This window comes from Phasianus colchicus, chromosome 9 (genome assembly GCF_987193195.1).
Source record: "Phasianus colchicus chromosome 9, bPhaCol1.hap1.1, whole genome shotgun sequence".
NCBI lineage: Eukaryota > Metazoa > Chordata > Aves > Galliformes > Phasianidae > Phasianus > Phasianus colchicus.
In genome coordinates this window covers 3,640,645-3,659,517 of record NC_143444.1, presented here as the reverse complement: position 1 = coordinate 3,659,517, position 18,873 = coordinate 3,640,645, and the positions used below count along the sequence as shown (strand labels likewise).

Genomic DNA, 18,873 nt, shown 5'->3' with positions numbered 1-18,873 from the left:
GGAAGCCAACCCCCAAGGATTAAACAGTACCCATTAAGGATGGAAGATAGGGAAGGAATACAACCAATAATTGACCAATTTATGAAATACGGCCTATTGGTGGAGTGTGAATCAAAGTACAATACACCGATATTACCAGTAAGAAAACCTGACGGTAGTTATCGAATAGTACAGGACTTGAGGGCAGTTAACAAAATAGTAGAGGATTTGTATCCTTTAGTAGCAAACCCTTATACCTTGCTTACCAAACTGTCCACTGAACTAGCATATTTTACTGTCCTGGATTTAAAGGATGCCTTCTTCTGCCTGCCATTTGCAGCAGAAGGTCAGCCGCTGTTTGCATTGGAATGGGAAAACCCCAGTACAGGATGAAAATCCCAACTCACTTGGACTGTACTCCCACGAGGATTTTAAAACAGCCACACAATATTTGGGAATCAATTGACCAAGGATTTGGAGCTATGGGAACGTCGACCTGACGAAGGAGTACGATTACAGTATGTAGATGATCTTTTGATAGCTAAAAAGACAAAGGAGGCATGCTTGAGATGGACAATAAGCTTACTAAACTTCCTTGGGCTTAATGGCTATCGAGTCTCTCCACAGAAAGCACAAGTGGCCCACAACAAGTAGCATACCTAGGATATGGAATTGCTGCAGGGACACAAACATTGGGAACTGCCCAGAAGGAGGCTATTTGCCAGACCCCTGAGCTACGTACATCTAAGGAGCTTTGAACATTCCTCAGAATGACCAGGTGGTGCTGTTTATGGATTCCCAACTATGGAGTACTGGTAAAACCCCCCTATGCACTGATAAAATCCCACCCCAAAGACTTAATATGGAACGGGGAGGCTAAAAGGGCATTCCGACAGTTAAAACAAGAGCTAATGAGAGCCCCAGCCTTGGGGCTCCCAGATGTCACAAAGCCCTTTTTGCTATTCTCCTATGAGAAACAGGGAATAGCTTTGGGGGTGTTAGCTCAGAACCTTGGGCCATATTGAAGAGTGGTGGCTTATTTCTCTAAACAACTTGGTGAAGTAAGCAAAGGCTGGCTGGGATGCCTAAGGCTGTAGCTGCCCTAGTAATCAACATCCAAGAAGCCCGAAAGTTTACAATGGGGCAAAAGATGACTGTACTAATATCCCACACAGTCTCCACGGTGTTGGAAGTGAAAGGGGGACATTGGCTTTCCCCTCAGCAATTTCTGAAGTATCAAGCTATTTCAGTGGAGCAGGACGATGTAGAAATATTAGTAACAAACATCATTAATCCAGCCTCATTTCTTAGTGGAGTTGCAGGGGAACCTGTATCCCATGATTGTTTAGAGACTATTGAAGCTGTATATTCTAGCCATTTGGACTTGAAAGAGGAACCATTAAAGGATGCAGAAGACACCTGGTACACGGACAGGAGCAGTTTTGTTCGACAAGGAACTCATAAGGCAGGATATGCAGTAACAACTGTTGAAAAGGTAATAGAGGCCAAAGTCCTACCTCCAAATACTTTGGCACAAAAGGCTGAAATAATAGCTTTGACAAGGGCTTTAGAATTGGCAATATGGAAGGAGAGGGGCCTATTGTCCACCCAAGGGAAAAGCATCAAACATGCCCAGGAAATACTAAGACTTCTGGAGGCAGTACAGCAACCAGAGAAAGTGGCTATTATGCATTGCCATTCCCATCAAAGAGGAAACAACGCTGAAGAGATGGGAAATGCCTTCGCTGATCGAGAAGCGAAACAAGTGGCTGAGAATGTGGTGACAGAGGGGTCCTTGAATCCAGATGGTAAAATTCAAGTGGATGGTGAGCCAAAATATTCAAAAGGGGCCTGGAATTTGATAAATGGCCTAGGGGGATGGATAAGAGAAGAAGGATGGGCTTTTATGCCACGAGGGAAATTAATTATCCCATCAGCCATATTATGGGCTGTAGTAATGGCAGAACATAGGAAAGCCCATTGGGGTACAGAAGCCTTGTGTAAGAGTTTAATGTAGCAAATAGTAGCCAGAAAATTAATTTACCACAATAAAACAGGTGACCCAGCAATGTGAGGTTTGTTTGGAACAATCCAGAGACAGGTCAGAGGACCCAGATAGGGCAGATAGGAAAGGGAAATTTCCCTGGGCAACAGTGGCAGGTGGATTTCACGGAACTCCCGAGAAAAGGGAAGTATAGGTACCTGTTGGTCCTATCTGATACCTTTTCAGGATGGCTGAACTAATAAGGCATGGATAACTAACTAAAGCATTGCTGCATGAAATCATTCCAAGGCTCAGGGTGCCGGCAGTGTTATCCTCAGATAGAGGACTTTGTTGCTAAAATAGTATAGCAAGTGAGTACATTTACTGGGGATCGATTGGCAACTACATACTCCCTACAGGCCTCAATCCAGTGGTCAAGTGGAGAAGATGAACCACCTGATAAAATTACAGCTAGTAAAGCTGGGACAAGAGGCTAGAATACCATGGCCCCAAGCAATGCCATTGGCTTTATTAAGAATCCAGACTAAACCTCGAACCAAGGAAGGGTTGAGCCCTTATGAGATTCTTTATGGAAGGCGTTATGTTGTACAGAAGGGAATTTTTATCCAGGTGGGGAACGAAGTGTTGAGTGAATACATGATAAGCTTGGCAAAGCAACTAAGGAGAATGGAGAAAACAGTATTTGGTATCAGAGCACGAGGCCTGATACATGATATCTTGCCAGGTGACTATGTTTATGTTAAATCCCTCTCAGATTCACCCAAAGTAGGAAGGACCTTACCAAGTACTCCTGACCACCCACACAGCAGCTAAAGTAGAGGGACTAATTCCGTGGATACACCATACCCGCCTGAAGAAGGTGATTCAACCACTTTGGACTACAGAGACCAGAGGACCTCTCAGAGTAGTACTCCGAAGAAAACAACAAAATGAAGGACTTTGAAGGGCTAATCATGGTGATATTAAAACTATTACTAGGAGGGGGTGGGGAAGCAATTCATAACACAGATGTTAGAACTAACATGTGGGTTACATGGGCTAATCAAACTAACGAGGAGTCTTTTTGCCTTGCGTTACAGTCCGCCTCGGACCCCTTCCGAACATGCCTTATCGGGGTACCATGGGGTTTTCAGTGGTCTGTATTCCGAAACTATGTGAGTAATACTGTGAGCTTGTCTGCAAACCTCACAACCCTATGTGAAACACTGGGGGTAAGCTCAGGAGCAACTCTGTCCTGCCCAAGGTACAAAGCAAACACGGGGGCAGAAGATGCCCTTCGTATGAGCGTAATAGTTAATAGCCTAAATATCAGCCGTCCGGACCCAGAAGAGCTAGATCTGTTGGGAGTGGTAGTGCATAATAAATTTAGACACGACCCAAATAGAACTCGATGCTTTCGCTTTGGAGGTAAAACCGCAACAAGTGCAGCCTTAATGGCTCAGTATTGGGGTAAGAGCGAGTTCGAACTTTGGAGGACCATGAATCACATGAATCACGATTCCACCTTTACTTATGTATCTGGAGGTAGCCTCCCCTGTGAAGTAGAAACAAATAATGTGTGGAATAACAGTACACGAGCAAAACAACTACCACCTGGGATATTCTTGATATGTGGGAATCGAGCATGGCCCGGTGTACCAGTAAGGCCAGTAGGTGGGCCCTGCTATCTTGGTAAATTAACCTTGTTTGTTCCCAGAATGAGGGACCTTTTGAACGACACGATTTGGAATAATAATAGATCACATAGGGGCAGCAGGAGTATACATCAACGACCAGAAACATGCTATAGTCAGATTACATTCTGGAATTCTCCTACTAGAATAATAGCCACCCTTTTAACTCCAATACTTGCTGCGAAAAATGCCGTGGATTTGGAGAGGTTGGCATGCTTCATGGCAAAAGAATTAAATCTCACCTCGTCATTAATATCAGATCTGGTATACAATGTGGATAACATAAGCCACGCAGTACTCCAGAACCAAGCCACTATAGATTTCATATTATTTGCTCAGGGGCATGGTTGTGAGGATCTTAGTGGGATGTGCTGCTTTATTCTTTCGGACCTGTCAGAACCGATAGATAGGAAGCTCATGAAAATAAAAGATAACATACAGGAAATACAAGTAGAGACTAACCCAGTTATGGAGGGACTAAAGGAGATATGGGAAACACTTACTAGTTGGCTACCTAACTTCGCTTGGCTCAAGAAGCTTTTTGTGTCTGGTATTATTATTATCTTTCTGTTCGTATTGACGTGCATTGCAATGAGGTGTGTACTATGGCTCTGCAAAACATCTGGACCAGGGAATAGTTATGAAGAATGGAAAAGGTATAAACTAAGGCAAAAAGTGGAAAGTGGAAGATACTTTTAAGTTCTCCCTTTCCCAAAAAGGGGCAATTTAGCGAAAGAATTTGCTAAGTCGTAATGAAAAGGGGGGAATTGAGATAGTAAGCTGAAGAATACAAGATGTAAGGGGTCGAATAATATCACTTCGTTTTGCTAACTCAAAAGAAATTTGCAAATAGCATCGCTTAGTTTAACGTTTTGCTAACTCAAGAGGAATTTATTGCTTAGTTTAACCTTTTGCTAGCCCAGACACATTCTCAAAAGGGAGCCTTCTCAAGCCAGCAGAAAAGGGCTCCTAAGAAAGCAATGGAAAAGGAAGATAAGCAGAATAAGAAATTGCTAAGGCATGCAGGGTGGGAGAAGAGAGCTCAGAACGGGGACAAAGGTTGGAAGGACATGGCAAGGAAGACTGCTGACTTCATCCAGAGACACCACCAGGTGAAGAGGAAGACATCGAGCCTTCATCCAATGGAAGCTACTGCTCATGCACTGCGGAGGGGGACAGCATAGAAATGAATTCCCGGAAAAGTAATGAATATGTCAATAGGTCTTGGGAAATACTGCTGAATATATATGGCTTGGCTTATAAATGTATCAGGATCCCATTCTCTGGTGTGCAAGATAGGAGGAGTGATCCCCCTTGTGCCCAGCGTGTGGCACAGTGCCGAAATAAAGACGTACCTGCTCTTATAACCTTATGTGGGTTGGAGAGTTTGTTTCCGCTAATCAAGGGGTATCTAGTATGCTCGAGTGCCCACCTAATTTTTCCCTATTTTTCACCATCAGCCTCATCACCAAGACCTTTTGACTAACTCTTAGCTCCTTTTACCCAGTTTGGAAAATTTCCATTGCTTATTAGGAACAACTTTTAAAACAATATATGTGGAATCCAAGGAAGATGGCCTTGCCCCTACTCAGTGCAAAAGATAAAAGTATTCTATTACGATTCCTGTGCTTTTTGTGAGGCAAAGCTGTTGAGGCAAAAGATAAAATTATTCTGTTATGTCCCCGGTGCAAAATTATTGAGGAAAACAAGACTGTTCACCCACTGAGGTTGAAATGGAAAGTTTTAGAACTATCACTCATAGATTTATTTTGTTAAATTAATATATTGGTTCTTACCTAATGTATTAATCCTTATTGCTACGCAAACCAGCCTATTCCACTGTTTACAGTTTGCTCAGGTATTCCCTTACCTGATCCTCTTCCAACAAAGATACAACTTCCTTATCTGAGCCATTCACCCTGGCCCCCGGGACCTGGCATTCCTGAAGTCAATCTTGGTGGTGAAGACTGAGGCAAAAAAGGCATTCAGTACCTAGGTCTTTTCATTGTCCCAGGTAATCAGGTCTTCTGTTTCCTTGGAAACACAAATTATCTTTCCTACCTTAATCCTTGTCTGCTGAATGTCTCTGTTTTCCTCCCAGGTTAACTTCTCTTGTTTCCACAAAGACGTAGTACTAGGAAAAATGAATGGTTTTTTTTTGACTTTGTCTGAAGATCCCTTTCCTTCTATTAAGTAGCTGTGTGAAGTATTATTGTAGTGTTCATAATGTATAGAAGTTTTCTGATAAATGTATTTTTTATTAATAGCTAGCTGTGGTCGATTTACATTGTATTAACCTCCTTGAACGATAAGGAATTCTCCGCTTCAAAGACATTATTACTTTTCTTTTTCTGCCGCCATTCATTTCTATTTCTTTCCTACTCAGTCTAATATTCTTCATATCAGTGAGAGAGTTACGTTCACAGTATGAACGAATTAGAATTTAAAAAATTGCCCTATAGTGTTTTTATTTGATAGAATTTGTATAGGAACAATTGATTGGTACTGAATTTTTTCTTTAAAAATACTTGTGTCGCTGTTTAATAATGATGCCAGACGAATGTTTTTCTGACTCTCAGTTTGTTCTGTTGAAAGTTTGGCTGTGTCTCTGTGAAAATGCAGATTACAGGCAGAGATGGTCAAAAACCGTGCCAAGTAGAAGCATTTGATTCTCAAAAGGTAAAGGTGATCAGAGGATTAAGAGCTGAAGTCCTCTTTTGTGATTCACTTGTCCTTGGATTGAGCACATATTTCGTGTTAAGACATGTATTATATAGATGACAAGGTACAGATACAGATATGGTTTCTGTAAAAGACTCATCAGGACCCTATATGTAATGTTTCAGAGGAATAAAAGTTGTAAGCTCTAAGAAATTATTTGCACTTGTCTTTGCACATATATAATGTGGGCGTAAATATGTGTTCTTTTTGAAACAAGGGGTTTGTGGTACATGTATAAAGACATCAGAAAAATAAAAAAAAAGACAGTAAACTTGAAGTACGTTCCCTGAAGGAAGATTCTTTGTGAAAATGCAATTTCCTTTATTGTTTTTAAGATGCTGAAATTTAAGATGTAATAAAACATGAATACCAATTTGGAAGCATTAGTTGCTCCTGGCAACCTTGAGAATGCATTATGCTTTATTTTTCCTCTCCATCACCTCTGCAAAAACGGAGAGAGAGAACAAGTAACAGCACGTGCTCACTGGAGCGATATACAGATCTGACCTCCTTTTCCCCTTCTCAGTAACAATAAATTATCATTAAAATTATGGCAGTAGGTATGATACTATTATGCGGCGCATCTCAAATCAGTAAGAAGTTCACCCTCATGCCACCTTTTGACATTATAAAGCAGTCTATCGTAGCCCCAGGCCAACCGAGTGTATTTCCCAGAAGACAGTTTTGTTTGCATTTAAAAAGCCTTGTATAAAGTTTACCAAATTAACAAAACATTTTTTAACGTGAATCAGCATCAGTTTAAAGAAAATAAAAATGACTTCCTGGCAGGGATGTGGGGAGGCATCAGAGTTATGTTTTTAATTGTACTTGAAAAGTTTGCTTTTCTTTTTCTTTGCTTTTTATTTCCCTGTTTTTGCCCTTGCCTTCCTCTCACTTCCTCTCAGTACGCAGTTGCTGCAGCTGAAGTCCAAAGACTCCACAGTCAACAGCTATTTAAAAGCAAAACAAACCTCACGGAAATTCTGCCTAATATTCTGCTGTACTTCATCATACTTTAATTACACCTTGCTGTGGACATTTATGAAATAAAATTACATGTTTATACAAATTATAGATAACACAATCACGTTAAAATTCATTTTATATAATTTTCTATGAGCAGCTAAGCTGAAAGTACATCTGCAAGATGTAGATTGCTATGATTCATCCAAACCTTTTGCTTCTAAGCTTTATAAACACTATTTTAAAAAATATTTATTTGTAAACACATACTAAATGTGCCAAATTATTATTTCTCCCTGAACAAACGTATGAAAAAATAAAATAAAATCATTCTTTTTACTGTTCATGGGCATACAGAGACATAAATATTGACAACATGTCTGGGAATGAGCTACAGAATATATAGATATCTCTGAAGTAGAAGTTAGAAATGGAACAGTAGTTTAAAATTATTACATTTTGGACCTTTGTCGAAGACACAGGAGGACACAAGGAGGAATGGGTGATCCTGATTTCAGGTAGGAAGAGAAACAACTCTCTTGAAATTAACACGTTGCAGTTGTGATTAATTGTATGCACAAAGGAAGGAGATTCAGGCACTGAGTGGACAGCAAGGTGTTTTGTTTCCAAGGATCTCTCTTTAATGGTTTTCAGCATAAAAGACAAATGCAAAAGCCCAGGAAGGTAGCTAATTAAGCAAAAACAATCTGGCAAGCTGTAAGTAAGAGACACAATGAAGACTGGAGTCCTCAGGTCACTGATGGATAGGCAGGAACGAGCTGCTTAAGCACAATGTAGCACTTCAGCCAGAACTTGATAAATGGCTAAAAGAAGGGAGACAACCTAATTGTAAATCTCAAAGGAGAAAGCAAGCCGAAGGGAGGTTTTTAACGGGTGATAATGGTGGGAAGCTGCAAAACAAGGAGAAAGGCCGAAGGTGTGGAAAGTGAGGCACTAAACATGATAAAAATAAGACGGATAAAGATTTGTTGTATGTAAGCAAACTGTTGACCAGGTGCACGTTTGGCCATGTAATAGGATAGTGGAGGATTCATAGGCTCAGCTGCAGAGGAGAACACAGGTCCACAGCACAGAGAGCATGCAGGAGTAAGATCTGCTAATGTGCTTAAGTCTGAAGAGCCACAAGGTAGGAACAAGGTTAGGCCATTTGTACTGCTGTGTTTACATGAATCTCAGTTTTGCCTGTAAAGGTACTGTTCCTGTCTGTTGCTCAGTTAGTATCTTGGGACTTTGTGTTCAGCCTCACCTCTGGTAGCACCCAAAGCCAGGCAACCACTGGTGCTTGGCTCTAGCAGTCTGGAAAAGGAACAAGCTCTGTATCTAAGAGCTCTGTATCTGAGCTTTGGGTTGGCAAGCTGGGCAGAAAACATCCTTGGATGCTAAAGTGCAATGGATTCCTGGAAGAAATGGGATCCGGTGCTGTAATCTTAAGAGATTTGCACTTTAAATGTGGTTTAACACACACACACTAAGAATTTAGAAGTGTGTGGTGCTCTTACAAATAGGCTTGGTTATTTACAAGGCAGGACATGAACTTTCCATCAAGGCGGTGGAAACATTTACATTGCTTTAGTGAAACTGTACGTGAAAATCAAAATAATTTTCTAGTAATGTATTAAACAAGTAAAATTGGTGAGAAACTTCTACATGCTCTTGATCATTCTTCAAGACAGACAGGCGTAGACATGTCAGTGTGCCACAGATTTTCCTCAGGCCAGCCAGCTGAGGAGACAGAGATGGTTTGTGTAATGCTGGGGAAAGACATCTTTACAATGCTCATAGTTCAGTTTTGCAGATTTGAAGAGCTTGGAATTTGGAGCTGTAACTTACAAATAGTTATTTAAACAAAGTGTCTGAATCTCTTAAAAAATATTTTACTCAGGAAGAAAGATATTGCAGTATCAAAAGGAATGCTGTTCCATGTTATTCCTTTAGCTGATTTCCTGATCTTTTCACTCTTCTCACTTTGTTGTCTTGGGAAAGAGTGGCAGGGTGATCTGAGATGCTGACCTGTTAAACTGCATGCCTGCCATTCATTTACTTTACAGCAGTTTCCATAAAAATTAAGCAGTTCGAAGTCAATAGAATATGAGACTAATGCAACTAATAATCTGGATTTTATTCATGCTGTTATTTTTAGTGGCTGCTAAAAGTTGGAACTGCTCTTTATCATCTTGAGCTCTCTCATGGGATTTTGCTGTGTGCTGACCATGAGTGGCAGAGCTGCTACACTGATGACCTGTCAAACCTGCTGTCCTCAGGAACTTCTGGGGATAGGGAAAGCCAAGTGACAGCTGGTGCTCTGTGGAAGCTATCATTAAGTGGTGGGATTGAAGCAAAGTTTCTAGTTCTAAGAAAAGGTGAAAGTGAAAAGGGAATTGCCTTTTCTAAGTTTTAAGGAGTAATTAGCAAGTGTGAATCAAGGATGTTTAGGCTGTAATGTTTTGGCAGTCAAGAAGAACACAGCAAAGTGCTAAAGTAGTACAAAATGGGGGCTTTTCCTTTCGAAATAAGAGTTGCTTCAAACTAGTTTATTCCAGTGTACAGGTTCTGGGTGTGATCTCATAAAGTTTGCTAAACGGAGATAAATATAAATCTCTTTTCAAGGAATAAATAAGAAAGTTATTTTTTCTTCGGTTTCTTAAAATTGCTAAAGGGAAGAGATTTGAAGGGACTTGTGCAGATCATCTGTGAACTGCCTGCTCTAAGCCAGGAAAACTAGAGGAGATTCCTGAGGACACTGTACAGTTTGGTTTTTAATATTTCCATGAGTTGAAAACTTTTCTGAGCAATCTCTATTTGATCGTCCTCACAGTAAGAAACTTTTCTTGCGTGGAAGTGATCATTTTTGTATTGCATTTTCTGTCCATTGCTCCTTTTTCATTCACTGGATATCACTGACGAGTCTGGCTTAGTCTTCTTCACTCTCCCTTCCTTAGAATTTCATATAAATCAGTACCACTCCACACCAAGGCTTCTCTTCTCAAGACTAAGCAATCCCAGCTCTTTCAGCCTATCCTCACATAAGAGATGTTTCTGACCTTTAAACATCTTTCAGATCCTGTGCTGGACTCTCTCCAGTATATTCACATTTTTTGGTGTGATCTGGAGAGCCTGCTACTGCACACAGCACTCCAGATGTAGCTTCCCTAATGTTTTGTCAGGGAGAAGGATCTTGCTGTCAGTACAAATTGCAGTCTAGGATGGTGTTGGTTTTTTGATACACTGGCAGAAGGCATTGATGTTTCACGTGCAACCTGGTATTTACCAGAACTCCCAGGTTCTTCTCTGTGAAGCAGCTTTTCAGCTCTGTGGCTGCAAGCCTGCACTCATGCATATAGTTCTTCTTCCCTTGCAGAAGGACTTTTTGTTGAACAGGAGATTCTGTCCATGCAGTCTGCCTACGTATCTCTGAATGAATGCAATCAAGAGGTGTGTCAACCACTCCCTCCAGTTTTCTGTCATTTACAAGCTTGCTATGGGCATATTCTGTCCATTCATCCAAGTCATAAATGAGGATATTAAAAGGTACTGGACAGAGTATTAACCCTGGAATGTGCTGTTAGTAACTCACCCTCAAATGGACTTTGTGCAGCTGCTCACAGCTCTCTGAACCTGACAGTTCAGCCAGCTTTCAGTAAAACTGTGCCTCTTTAAATAACCCATATTTCATCCATTTATTTGTCAGTATATGTTATGGAAGAGTCATTAGTGAAGTCAAGATAAAACACACCTCTATCCCCTCATCTGTGAAGTTAATCGTTTCATTGTAGAAGTGTGCCAGGTTGGCCACCTATGATTTCTCCTTAGTAAATCCATGCCAGCTACTTCCAGTCTACTTCTTGTCCTTCACGCATCTGATTTCCAGGTTTAGTTGCTCTGCCATCTATCCAGCAAAGCCAACCAGCCTATAGATTCCCTGACAATTCTTCTTGACCTTCCTGAGTTATGTAAGTCACATTTTCTTTCTTTCTTTCAGTTCTCAGCAATCTTTTTTAATGATCAAGGGCTTTGAGTCCAAAGTGGAGTTGCAGTGATGCTGGCCAACTCCTTTAGCACTTGTGAGTGCATCTCTAAATTCTTTGGACTTAAATGTCTAGTGTGTTTAATCATTCCCGAACCTGATCCTCTTTCACATCAGGTTAATCTCAAGGGCCTGGGATTTCCAAATGCAGGTCTTACCAGTTAAAATCAGAAGGTTTTGGATATTCTTCCATATTTCATGTCACCAGGTTCTTTGCCCTCAGTGGCCCACATTTTTTCTACACTTCCTTCTACCCTAATATAATTTTAGAATCTCTTTTTGTCACCCTTCTCAGCCCTCTCCAAATTGAACTACAAGTGGACTTTAACTTTTCCAACCTCAGCTTATTAGGGTCCAAAAATATATTTATCCTTGACAGTTTGCTCTATGTTCTTGGTAACTTGGAAATTTAAATGGCAATGAATATGAAAGATGGGGAAAAGAAGGCTGCGGGGTGACCTCATTGCAGCCTTTCAGTACCTAAGGGGAGCCTACAAACAGGAGGGGAATCAAGTCTTTGAAAGGGTGAGTGACAGCAGGACAAGGGGAAATGGTTTTAAGTTGAGGGAAGGGAGATTTGGGTTGGACATCAGGGGGAAGTTCTTTACAGAGAGAGTGGTGAGGTGCTGGAACAGCTGCCCAGAGAGGCTGTGGATGCCCCGTCCATCCCTGGAGGTGTTCAGGGCCAGGTTGGATGGGGCCCTGGGCAGCCTGGTCTAGCATTAGGTGGGATGGTTGGTGGCCCTGCATGTGGCAGGGGGGTTGGAGATTCATGATCCTTGAAGTCCCTTCCAACCCTGGCAATTCTGTGATTCTGTGACAGTACAGGTAGCACGTTCTTTTTTTATTTGACTGGTTATGTGTGTTTTTGTGTAATTATCAGAAGTAGATAGTGATGAGTGCTAGTCCACCAGTCAGACCACTGATAATTCCTTTTTGATAGTTCCTTTTATTTCCTTTAATAATGCAGACATGCTTAATTGAGTACCTCTGATAAATGGACTATTTCCTCCAAATTTTAAGGTAGCTCATTATTTTTTAGTGCAATGTCTCTTAGATATTACTTAACAAACATTCATAATGAGATTTCCACTATACATAAAGCAAGAGGAAAGCCAAGTCAAGATCTCAAGGGAAAGTTTTAAACTAGGTTATGCATGTTGCAGGAATACTTTGCCCTTGGTAAGAGATGCCCATTCAAAGTAACTACTAGCACAAAGTATCTTTATCTGTGTTTATGATTAAAATAGATAATGAGGAGAAACAAAACTAAAAAAGCGTATGGCAATTTGCAGACAGTAATGCTGAGTGTTGTGATGGCATAGAGTGGATTTTGCTCAGCCTATATGAGAACACTGGAAAAGAGTGAGATCTTCACTACAGCACAGGAAACAAAACAGCACGTGGGAAAAGATGTTTGAGTCAATTGACACAGTGTCCTATAGACTGACAGATGAATTAATAGCTGACAATGGTAACAAAGCTCACTGGGTGTGGGAAGCAATTGCTGTATCTTAGCTGAAAGTAATGAAGCCTGGACAGATTAAAGCAAAGTTTTTTTTAAAGGGGACTTTACAGATAGAACGAATAACAAAGTTTACTGCAGTGGTTTATACAAAACGACAGACCTAGCAGTTGTGCTGTTGCAGTATAGTGTACTTTCTAGAGGAGGATTTCCCATTTTGGGCTGAGTCTGACAAGCAGCATTGTTTGAAACATTTTTGTCACGATACTTTCAAAATCAAAATTTCTCTTTAATTCAGAGTGACATATCACACTTTAGGCAATTAAAATAATTTAAAAATGAACTTTTAATCATGTCATTTTTAGCTGGACGTGAACCAGCTTATTTCATTTCTCTCACAAGAAATCATTGCAATATTTACTTGATCAAAGCCCATACTCCTTGTTCTTGTACCCAAAACATGCTTTTTCCATTAAATCTATTACTTGCCCTTGATCTGTTCTCAATGTAATGCTTTTATTTATTTATTTACTTGTTCTGTTTTAAGCGAATTAGTTGCTGCTAGGGTTGGCTTTTTGTTTTTGTTTCTGCATTTTTAGTTGTTCAGTCTCTATCAATCACTATAATTGGAGCAAAGTAGCGCTTTCTTGCAATTCAGTCTAATCAGCCAGGCTGAGACAAAGAAGAAAGCTTTTAGCTGTTTTCCATTTCATTTATTTCTTTCTTTCAAGTATTTTATCAGTGTTCCAAGTCTTCATATGATTTAGAACTATTGTTTTGAGTGAGGAGCTACTGGCAAGTTTTTGCAAAGGTATGTAGGTCACTCCGAAAGTAATGCCTCTTATTCATTTCTTCAGAAACATATTAACACTGTTTGGTAGAGCAAATTCTCAGCTAATCAACACCAACAAAGTCACCAGCATTAGTTATATATTTTCACCGGCAATGAACAAAAGCCTTCATGCAGTGCTCCTAAAGATTTGTACCAGATTCACAGTGTTTCACAACCCACTGCCTCGCTGTGCTCTCGTCCACTCTTTGGTCTCCATAAATGTTCAGAAATGAGGAATGTCAGTGGGTGCCATTGTTTCTGCATGAAGGAATTCAGTGACACACCACTCTGAAAGACAGTGTTCAGTTACATGAGCTGCAAGGCTGTGTTATGTTACATTCTATACTCAGTCATCTATTGACAAAATTCTGTGGGTTAAAAGAGAGAACTGGCTGCTATGAAGTTAAAGCATTCTGTAAACACTGTACTGGATTTATATGTCCTGCAGATCAGTTGTTTGCAGACTTCACTCAAAGGATGGTTAAATTCTCTACTTATTTCTTTTCATGGATTTCATTTTATATGTCAAATTTAAACTCATTCAGTGCTTTTCCAATGCCAACATCAATTTAAAATGCACAATTTACAAACCTGAGTTTGACAGCATGTCATGGAATATATATGTAGAAGCAGTGCTGAACAACTTGCTGAACTACACTGTCCCAATGAACGGCTATAAGTCATACTATGCAGTGCCACACCATCTTGTTGAATAGCATATTTCATGCAAGAAATGCACACTGCTTCAAAATAAATAAGTAAATACATAAGTTAGTAAATAAACCAGCACACATTTTCATATTATCCACACTGGCAGCTCTGAAAGCAATATCACCTATTTTATTGTGTAGGCCCATGATGCCAGAGGCAGATGCTGGTGGTATGTCGGTAGAGGATGAACCTTCCCACCAGTATTCATCACTGTCTGCTGAACATTTTTGGAGACCAAACAGTGGATATCAGCACAGTGAGGCAGTGGGTAATGCATTTCAGCAGTGCTGACAGCAACGGGAAAAACAAGCCACATTCGGCCTGGCCATGCACAGCTATTATACCATGAAATGAAGAGTGAATCAAGCAGCTCATCTACATAAATTGGCTGATGGTGGTATTTTGTAGCTGAGAATTTGCCCTATCAAATAGTGTCATTGTGCTCTTTGCATCTCTTGTAGTTACCTTGGAAATAATAAGGAGGTATTACTTTTGGAGCAACCTATGTAGTTTAGTTTTACATCTGGAGATTAGCAAGCTAGAATATGGTAAAGTTTTGGTGATTCCTGTAGTATGCAGGGATATTTAGGAAAAATATATAAATAATATATAAAATATATATATATATATAAAATATATAAAGCAGTCTGGCCAAATTAATTTCAGTGTTAAGATTTTCTCATGGAAATGAATTTCACTTTCTTATTTTTTCTTATTTAAAATATATTCAACTTTCATAGAAACAAATCAGATATAAACACTATACTCCCCTTTTTCTAACAGTACTAGCATTGATGTGGCAGATTTTGCAACAAATTTGATGACAGTTCTAAAATGATTCTCTATTTGTCTGCATACGCATGTATTTCTTGCTTCACAGAGAAGAACAGAAGGTGGAATATTTTTTGCATGATATTGCAGGCAGTTGTTTCATCAGTTGTTCTATAGCAGACAACTGAAGAAGTGATCATTTTTTATCCACTGCTTCCTGGATGAAAAGAAAAAGTCACTTTTTCAGAAGTGGCATTTGCAGTTGTATTTAAAGGATTAACTCTTGATTTCTATATATAACTGTGTTACAACTGTAGCTAGTAACATTGGCATAGCTGATGTCAGAACAGTAGGCTGGGACTTTTTTTGGACCATTGTTTCAGGTTTTCCTGGTGACAGACAAAAGTGTACTGAACAACTTCATGCACTGAGTGTAATTGATAACCAGTTTACAAACCACAGTTGTGCTTGCTGCACATCAGCTGGCTTTTGTTATTCAACAGAAGCTTTTTTGGAGTGGAATCCTATCTTGTAGACCTATCTCAAGTGCTTTGTCTCTTTGTCTTCTCGAATTGTATTGGTCTGTGTGGGAATTTCTACCCTTCTCATCTCCCACTTGCTTGAGAGCAAAGTGAAGGTTGTTCTTGGAAAATCCTGGTGCTGATGTAATATGCTCTGTATTGCACCTCTGTTTTTTTATTTCCCTGGAGGCTCTGGTGTGTGTCCAGAGCACAACAACAAAGCTGTGAAGGGTCTGGAGCACAAGTTTCATGGAGTGGCTGAGAGAACTGGGATTCTTCGGTCTGGAGGAGAGGAGCACAGGGGAGGCCTTATTGCTCTCTATAACTCCCTGAAAGGATGCTGTGCTGACGTGGGGGTCAGCCTCTACTCCTGTGTAACTAGCAATAGGATGAGAGGTAATGGCTTTAAGTTGAACCTGGGAAGGGTCAGGTTGGATACTAGGAAAAATTTATTTTCAGAAAGAGTGACAGTGCAGTAGAACAGGCTGCCCAGGGAAGTGGTGGAGTCACCATCCCTGGAGGTGCTCTAGAAGTGGTAGATGTGGCACTGAGTGACGTGGTTTAGTGGGCATGGTGGGGGTGGGCGATGGTTGGACTAAATGATCTTAGTGGTCTTGTCCAATCTTAATGGTTCTATGATTCATCCACAAAAATCTTGAAATGCAACCAATTGGATTTCAGTCCATGTCAAGTCTATCTATGTCCATTATTAGTGGATACACCCTTGAGATAAGTATCTGAACAAAGCAAATTTTTTGTCTTGCAGTGCACTGTTTTCTTTCTGGCAATTTATATCTTTTTCTTACTCTTTCACTTGCTAGTTATATTGACAGTCCAATGACTTGAGCCTGAATTAATTAAACTGCTAAATGGCAAAAGATCACACTGACATATTCAGTTATCTTTTAGCATTTATCACTTTATTTGACAATCTGTAGGACTGACTGCTTTGTCTAAATGGCATATTCTACAGGAGTGCCTTATTAAAAACAGGAAATGGGACTTGAATTTCTCCTGTGAAAGAGCACACAAATGACAAAGTCGAGGAATAGCTCCAAGTAATCCAGAAAGAGCTTGACCGTTATGTCTCCTGACATAACAGTAGGGGAAGGGAATCGTTCTCCATTTCTTCCAGTGCAACCACTGAGGGACATAAATAAATAAAATCACCAGTTCAACACTAAAGAAAAGTGGCTTTGCGAAAGGCTTGTGGCATCTCTTGCCACACGACATTGTGGAAGATGAAAATGTAACATAATATTGCATAGACACCTCAGATAGAAAAGCATTTCAAGGTCACAAGATATTTGCAAAGACATAATTTATCTCCTAAGTTTTGTTTTGGAGACTGGGATGATATTTTTAGTTGAGCATATGTATCTGCTTTGCCCAATACTGAAGAGCAGTTTTCGATTAGCACTGATATGATGCTCTCCAGCTACTTTTGTGTGTGAAGGAGCTTCATTGTGAACCTCTGCTTCTTACATTTACTCTGTAAAACAGCATTCCAAAGAGTTTCTTGTAGTAAGTCTCTGTATCCATTCAGCTTAGAGTAATTTTTCCTGTCTTTAAACAAGAATGCTCAGCAATCCATTTTGCCCAACAGAAATCCACAGTATTTAAAAATCTTTCTCAAAGCCCTTACCTACAGTGTAATCCATGTCAGTGTTGCAGTGTAACACATACGTGTGGCTGTGTTAGTGTACACTTTACACAGTGATTAGAGAATTTGAAATCACTGTGATGAGAGGCTTTGGGAAACAGATAGTGAAGCCTGTTTCAAAAATTTAAAGTAAACTTTATTGAATTTCTTTATTAACAGTGCACTTCCTATTATTTGCTCTTGAACATGATGTATCGTTAGCTCTACAAATACAAAATTTTTATCCTAAAAAATGTAAAGTAGTTGTGAGCACAATCTACCATGAAATTCAGGTTATATACACTACAGAATCATAGAGTCATAAAACCATAGAATCATAGAATGGCTTGGAATGGAAGGGATGTAAAGATCATATAGTTCTGAGTCACTCTGCCATAGGCAGGTTTGCCAACCACCAAATTGGGCATAAGATCAGATTGCCCAGGGCCCCATCCAGTCTGGCCTTAAACGTCTCCAGGGATGGGGCATCTGCACATTCTCTGAGCAGCCTGTTCCAGCACCTTACCACCCTCTCAGTGAAAAAAAAAATTCTCCTAAAATCTAATCTAAATCTCTCCTCACTTAGTTTAAAAACCATTTCCCCTTGTCCTATCTCTGTCTACCCGTGTAAAAAGTCAGTCTCCGTCCTGTTTATAAGCTCCTTGTAAGTACTAGAAAGCTGCAATGTCTCCCTGGGGCTTTCTCTTCTGCTGGCTGAACAAGCCCAGCTCCCTCAGTCTGCCTCCATAATTTAAATATAGATGGGTACAGTCCACAGTCTTGGTCACTGAGGTCCAAGTGCTTAATCTTGAGAGATCTTTGATGAGAGAAGTTGAAATTGTTATGACTCTTCCTTGATTCTTCTCATTTTTTTTCTCACATCTGTTGTGTTTTTGTGCTTCTCCCCGACTGTGCGAAAGGAGCGTCTTAGTTGTTCCCCACATCATTTTGTTTTCTGGTTTTGTCAGGTATTTTTCTTCTCTCTTGGGCAGAATATTTAGTTCTGTTGCACTCCCACATGCTATACTTTTCCTTAGTATGGCAACTTTTTACCACTTGTGTGCCTGCTATTGTACTTTTTGCTGTTTTGGTGATCACATTCTTCATTCTTCTGTAAGCACTGATATGGCATCCATATCATGAAGTACTTCTTCACTGGTTACAGTACAGTTTAGTACAATTATTAGTTTGCCCTAAACCCAGATAGATTGATTACATGCTGTTTGATACCCTTGTAATTTATATGTGTTTAAACCTTTGCTTTGAATACATTAAGAATGACTTTATAGATGCTGTTCCTGATTGTTTTGAAATATCCTAAAGGACATTAGAGTTGTTTTAATTCATGTATTAAAAGTTACTCTGTTCAAAATCTTTGTTTATGCCTGCACATCTCTAAGGCAGATTTTCACCTTAAGGATTGAGTTCCAGTCAGTTAGGGCTTCAGCTTCCAAAGCTGTCAACATAACTTTAGCCAGTCTTGGCTCCCCATCAATCTTTTGAAATGGTTTTGCATGTGGATGCCGGGTAAATTTCAGGTGATGT

At 40.0% G+C, this 18,873-nt stretch overlaps 1 protein-coding gene across 6 annotated transcripts in view; it reads left to right on the top strand.

Moving 5' to 3' along the window:
* LOC149916752 (uncharacterized) overlaps positions 1-18,873 on the top strand; it is a 122,534-nt gene that overhangs the window by 51,859 nt on the left and 51,802 nt on the right. For 4 of the 6 annotated variants that reach the window (XM_090145905.1, XM_090145903.1, XM_090145902.1 and 1 more), the window contains one exon: positions 2,739-6,727. The exons of the other annotated variants lie outside the window; for them this stretch is intronic. In XM_090145905.1, coding sequence (XP_090002031.1) covers positions 2,914-4,356 — 1,443 coding nt within the window. In that variant the 5' untranslated portion in view covers positions 2,739-2,913 and the 3' untranslated portion in view covers positions 4,357-6,727. Of the gene's footprint in view, positions 1-2,738; positions 6,728-18,873 lie in introns of those variants that run through there. 6 annotated transcript variants of the gene reach the window in all.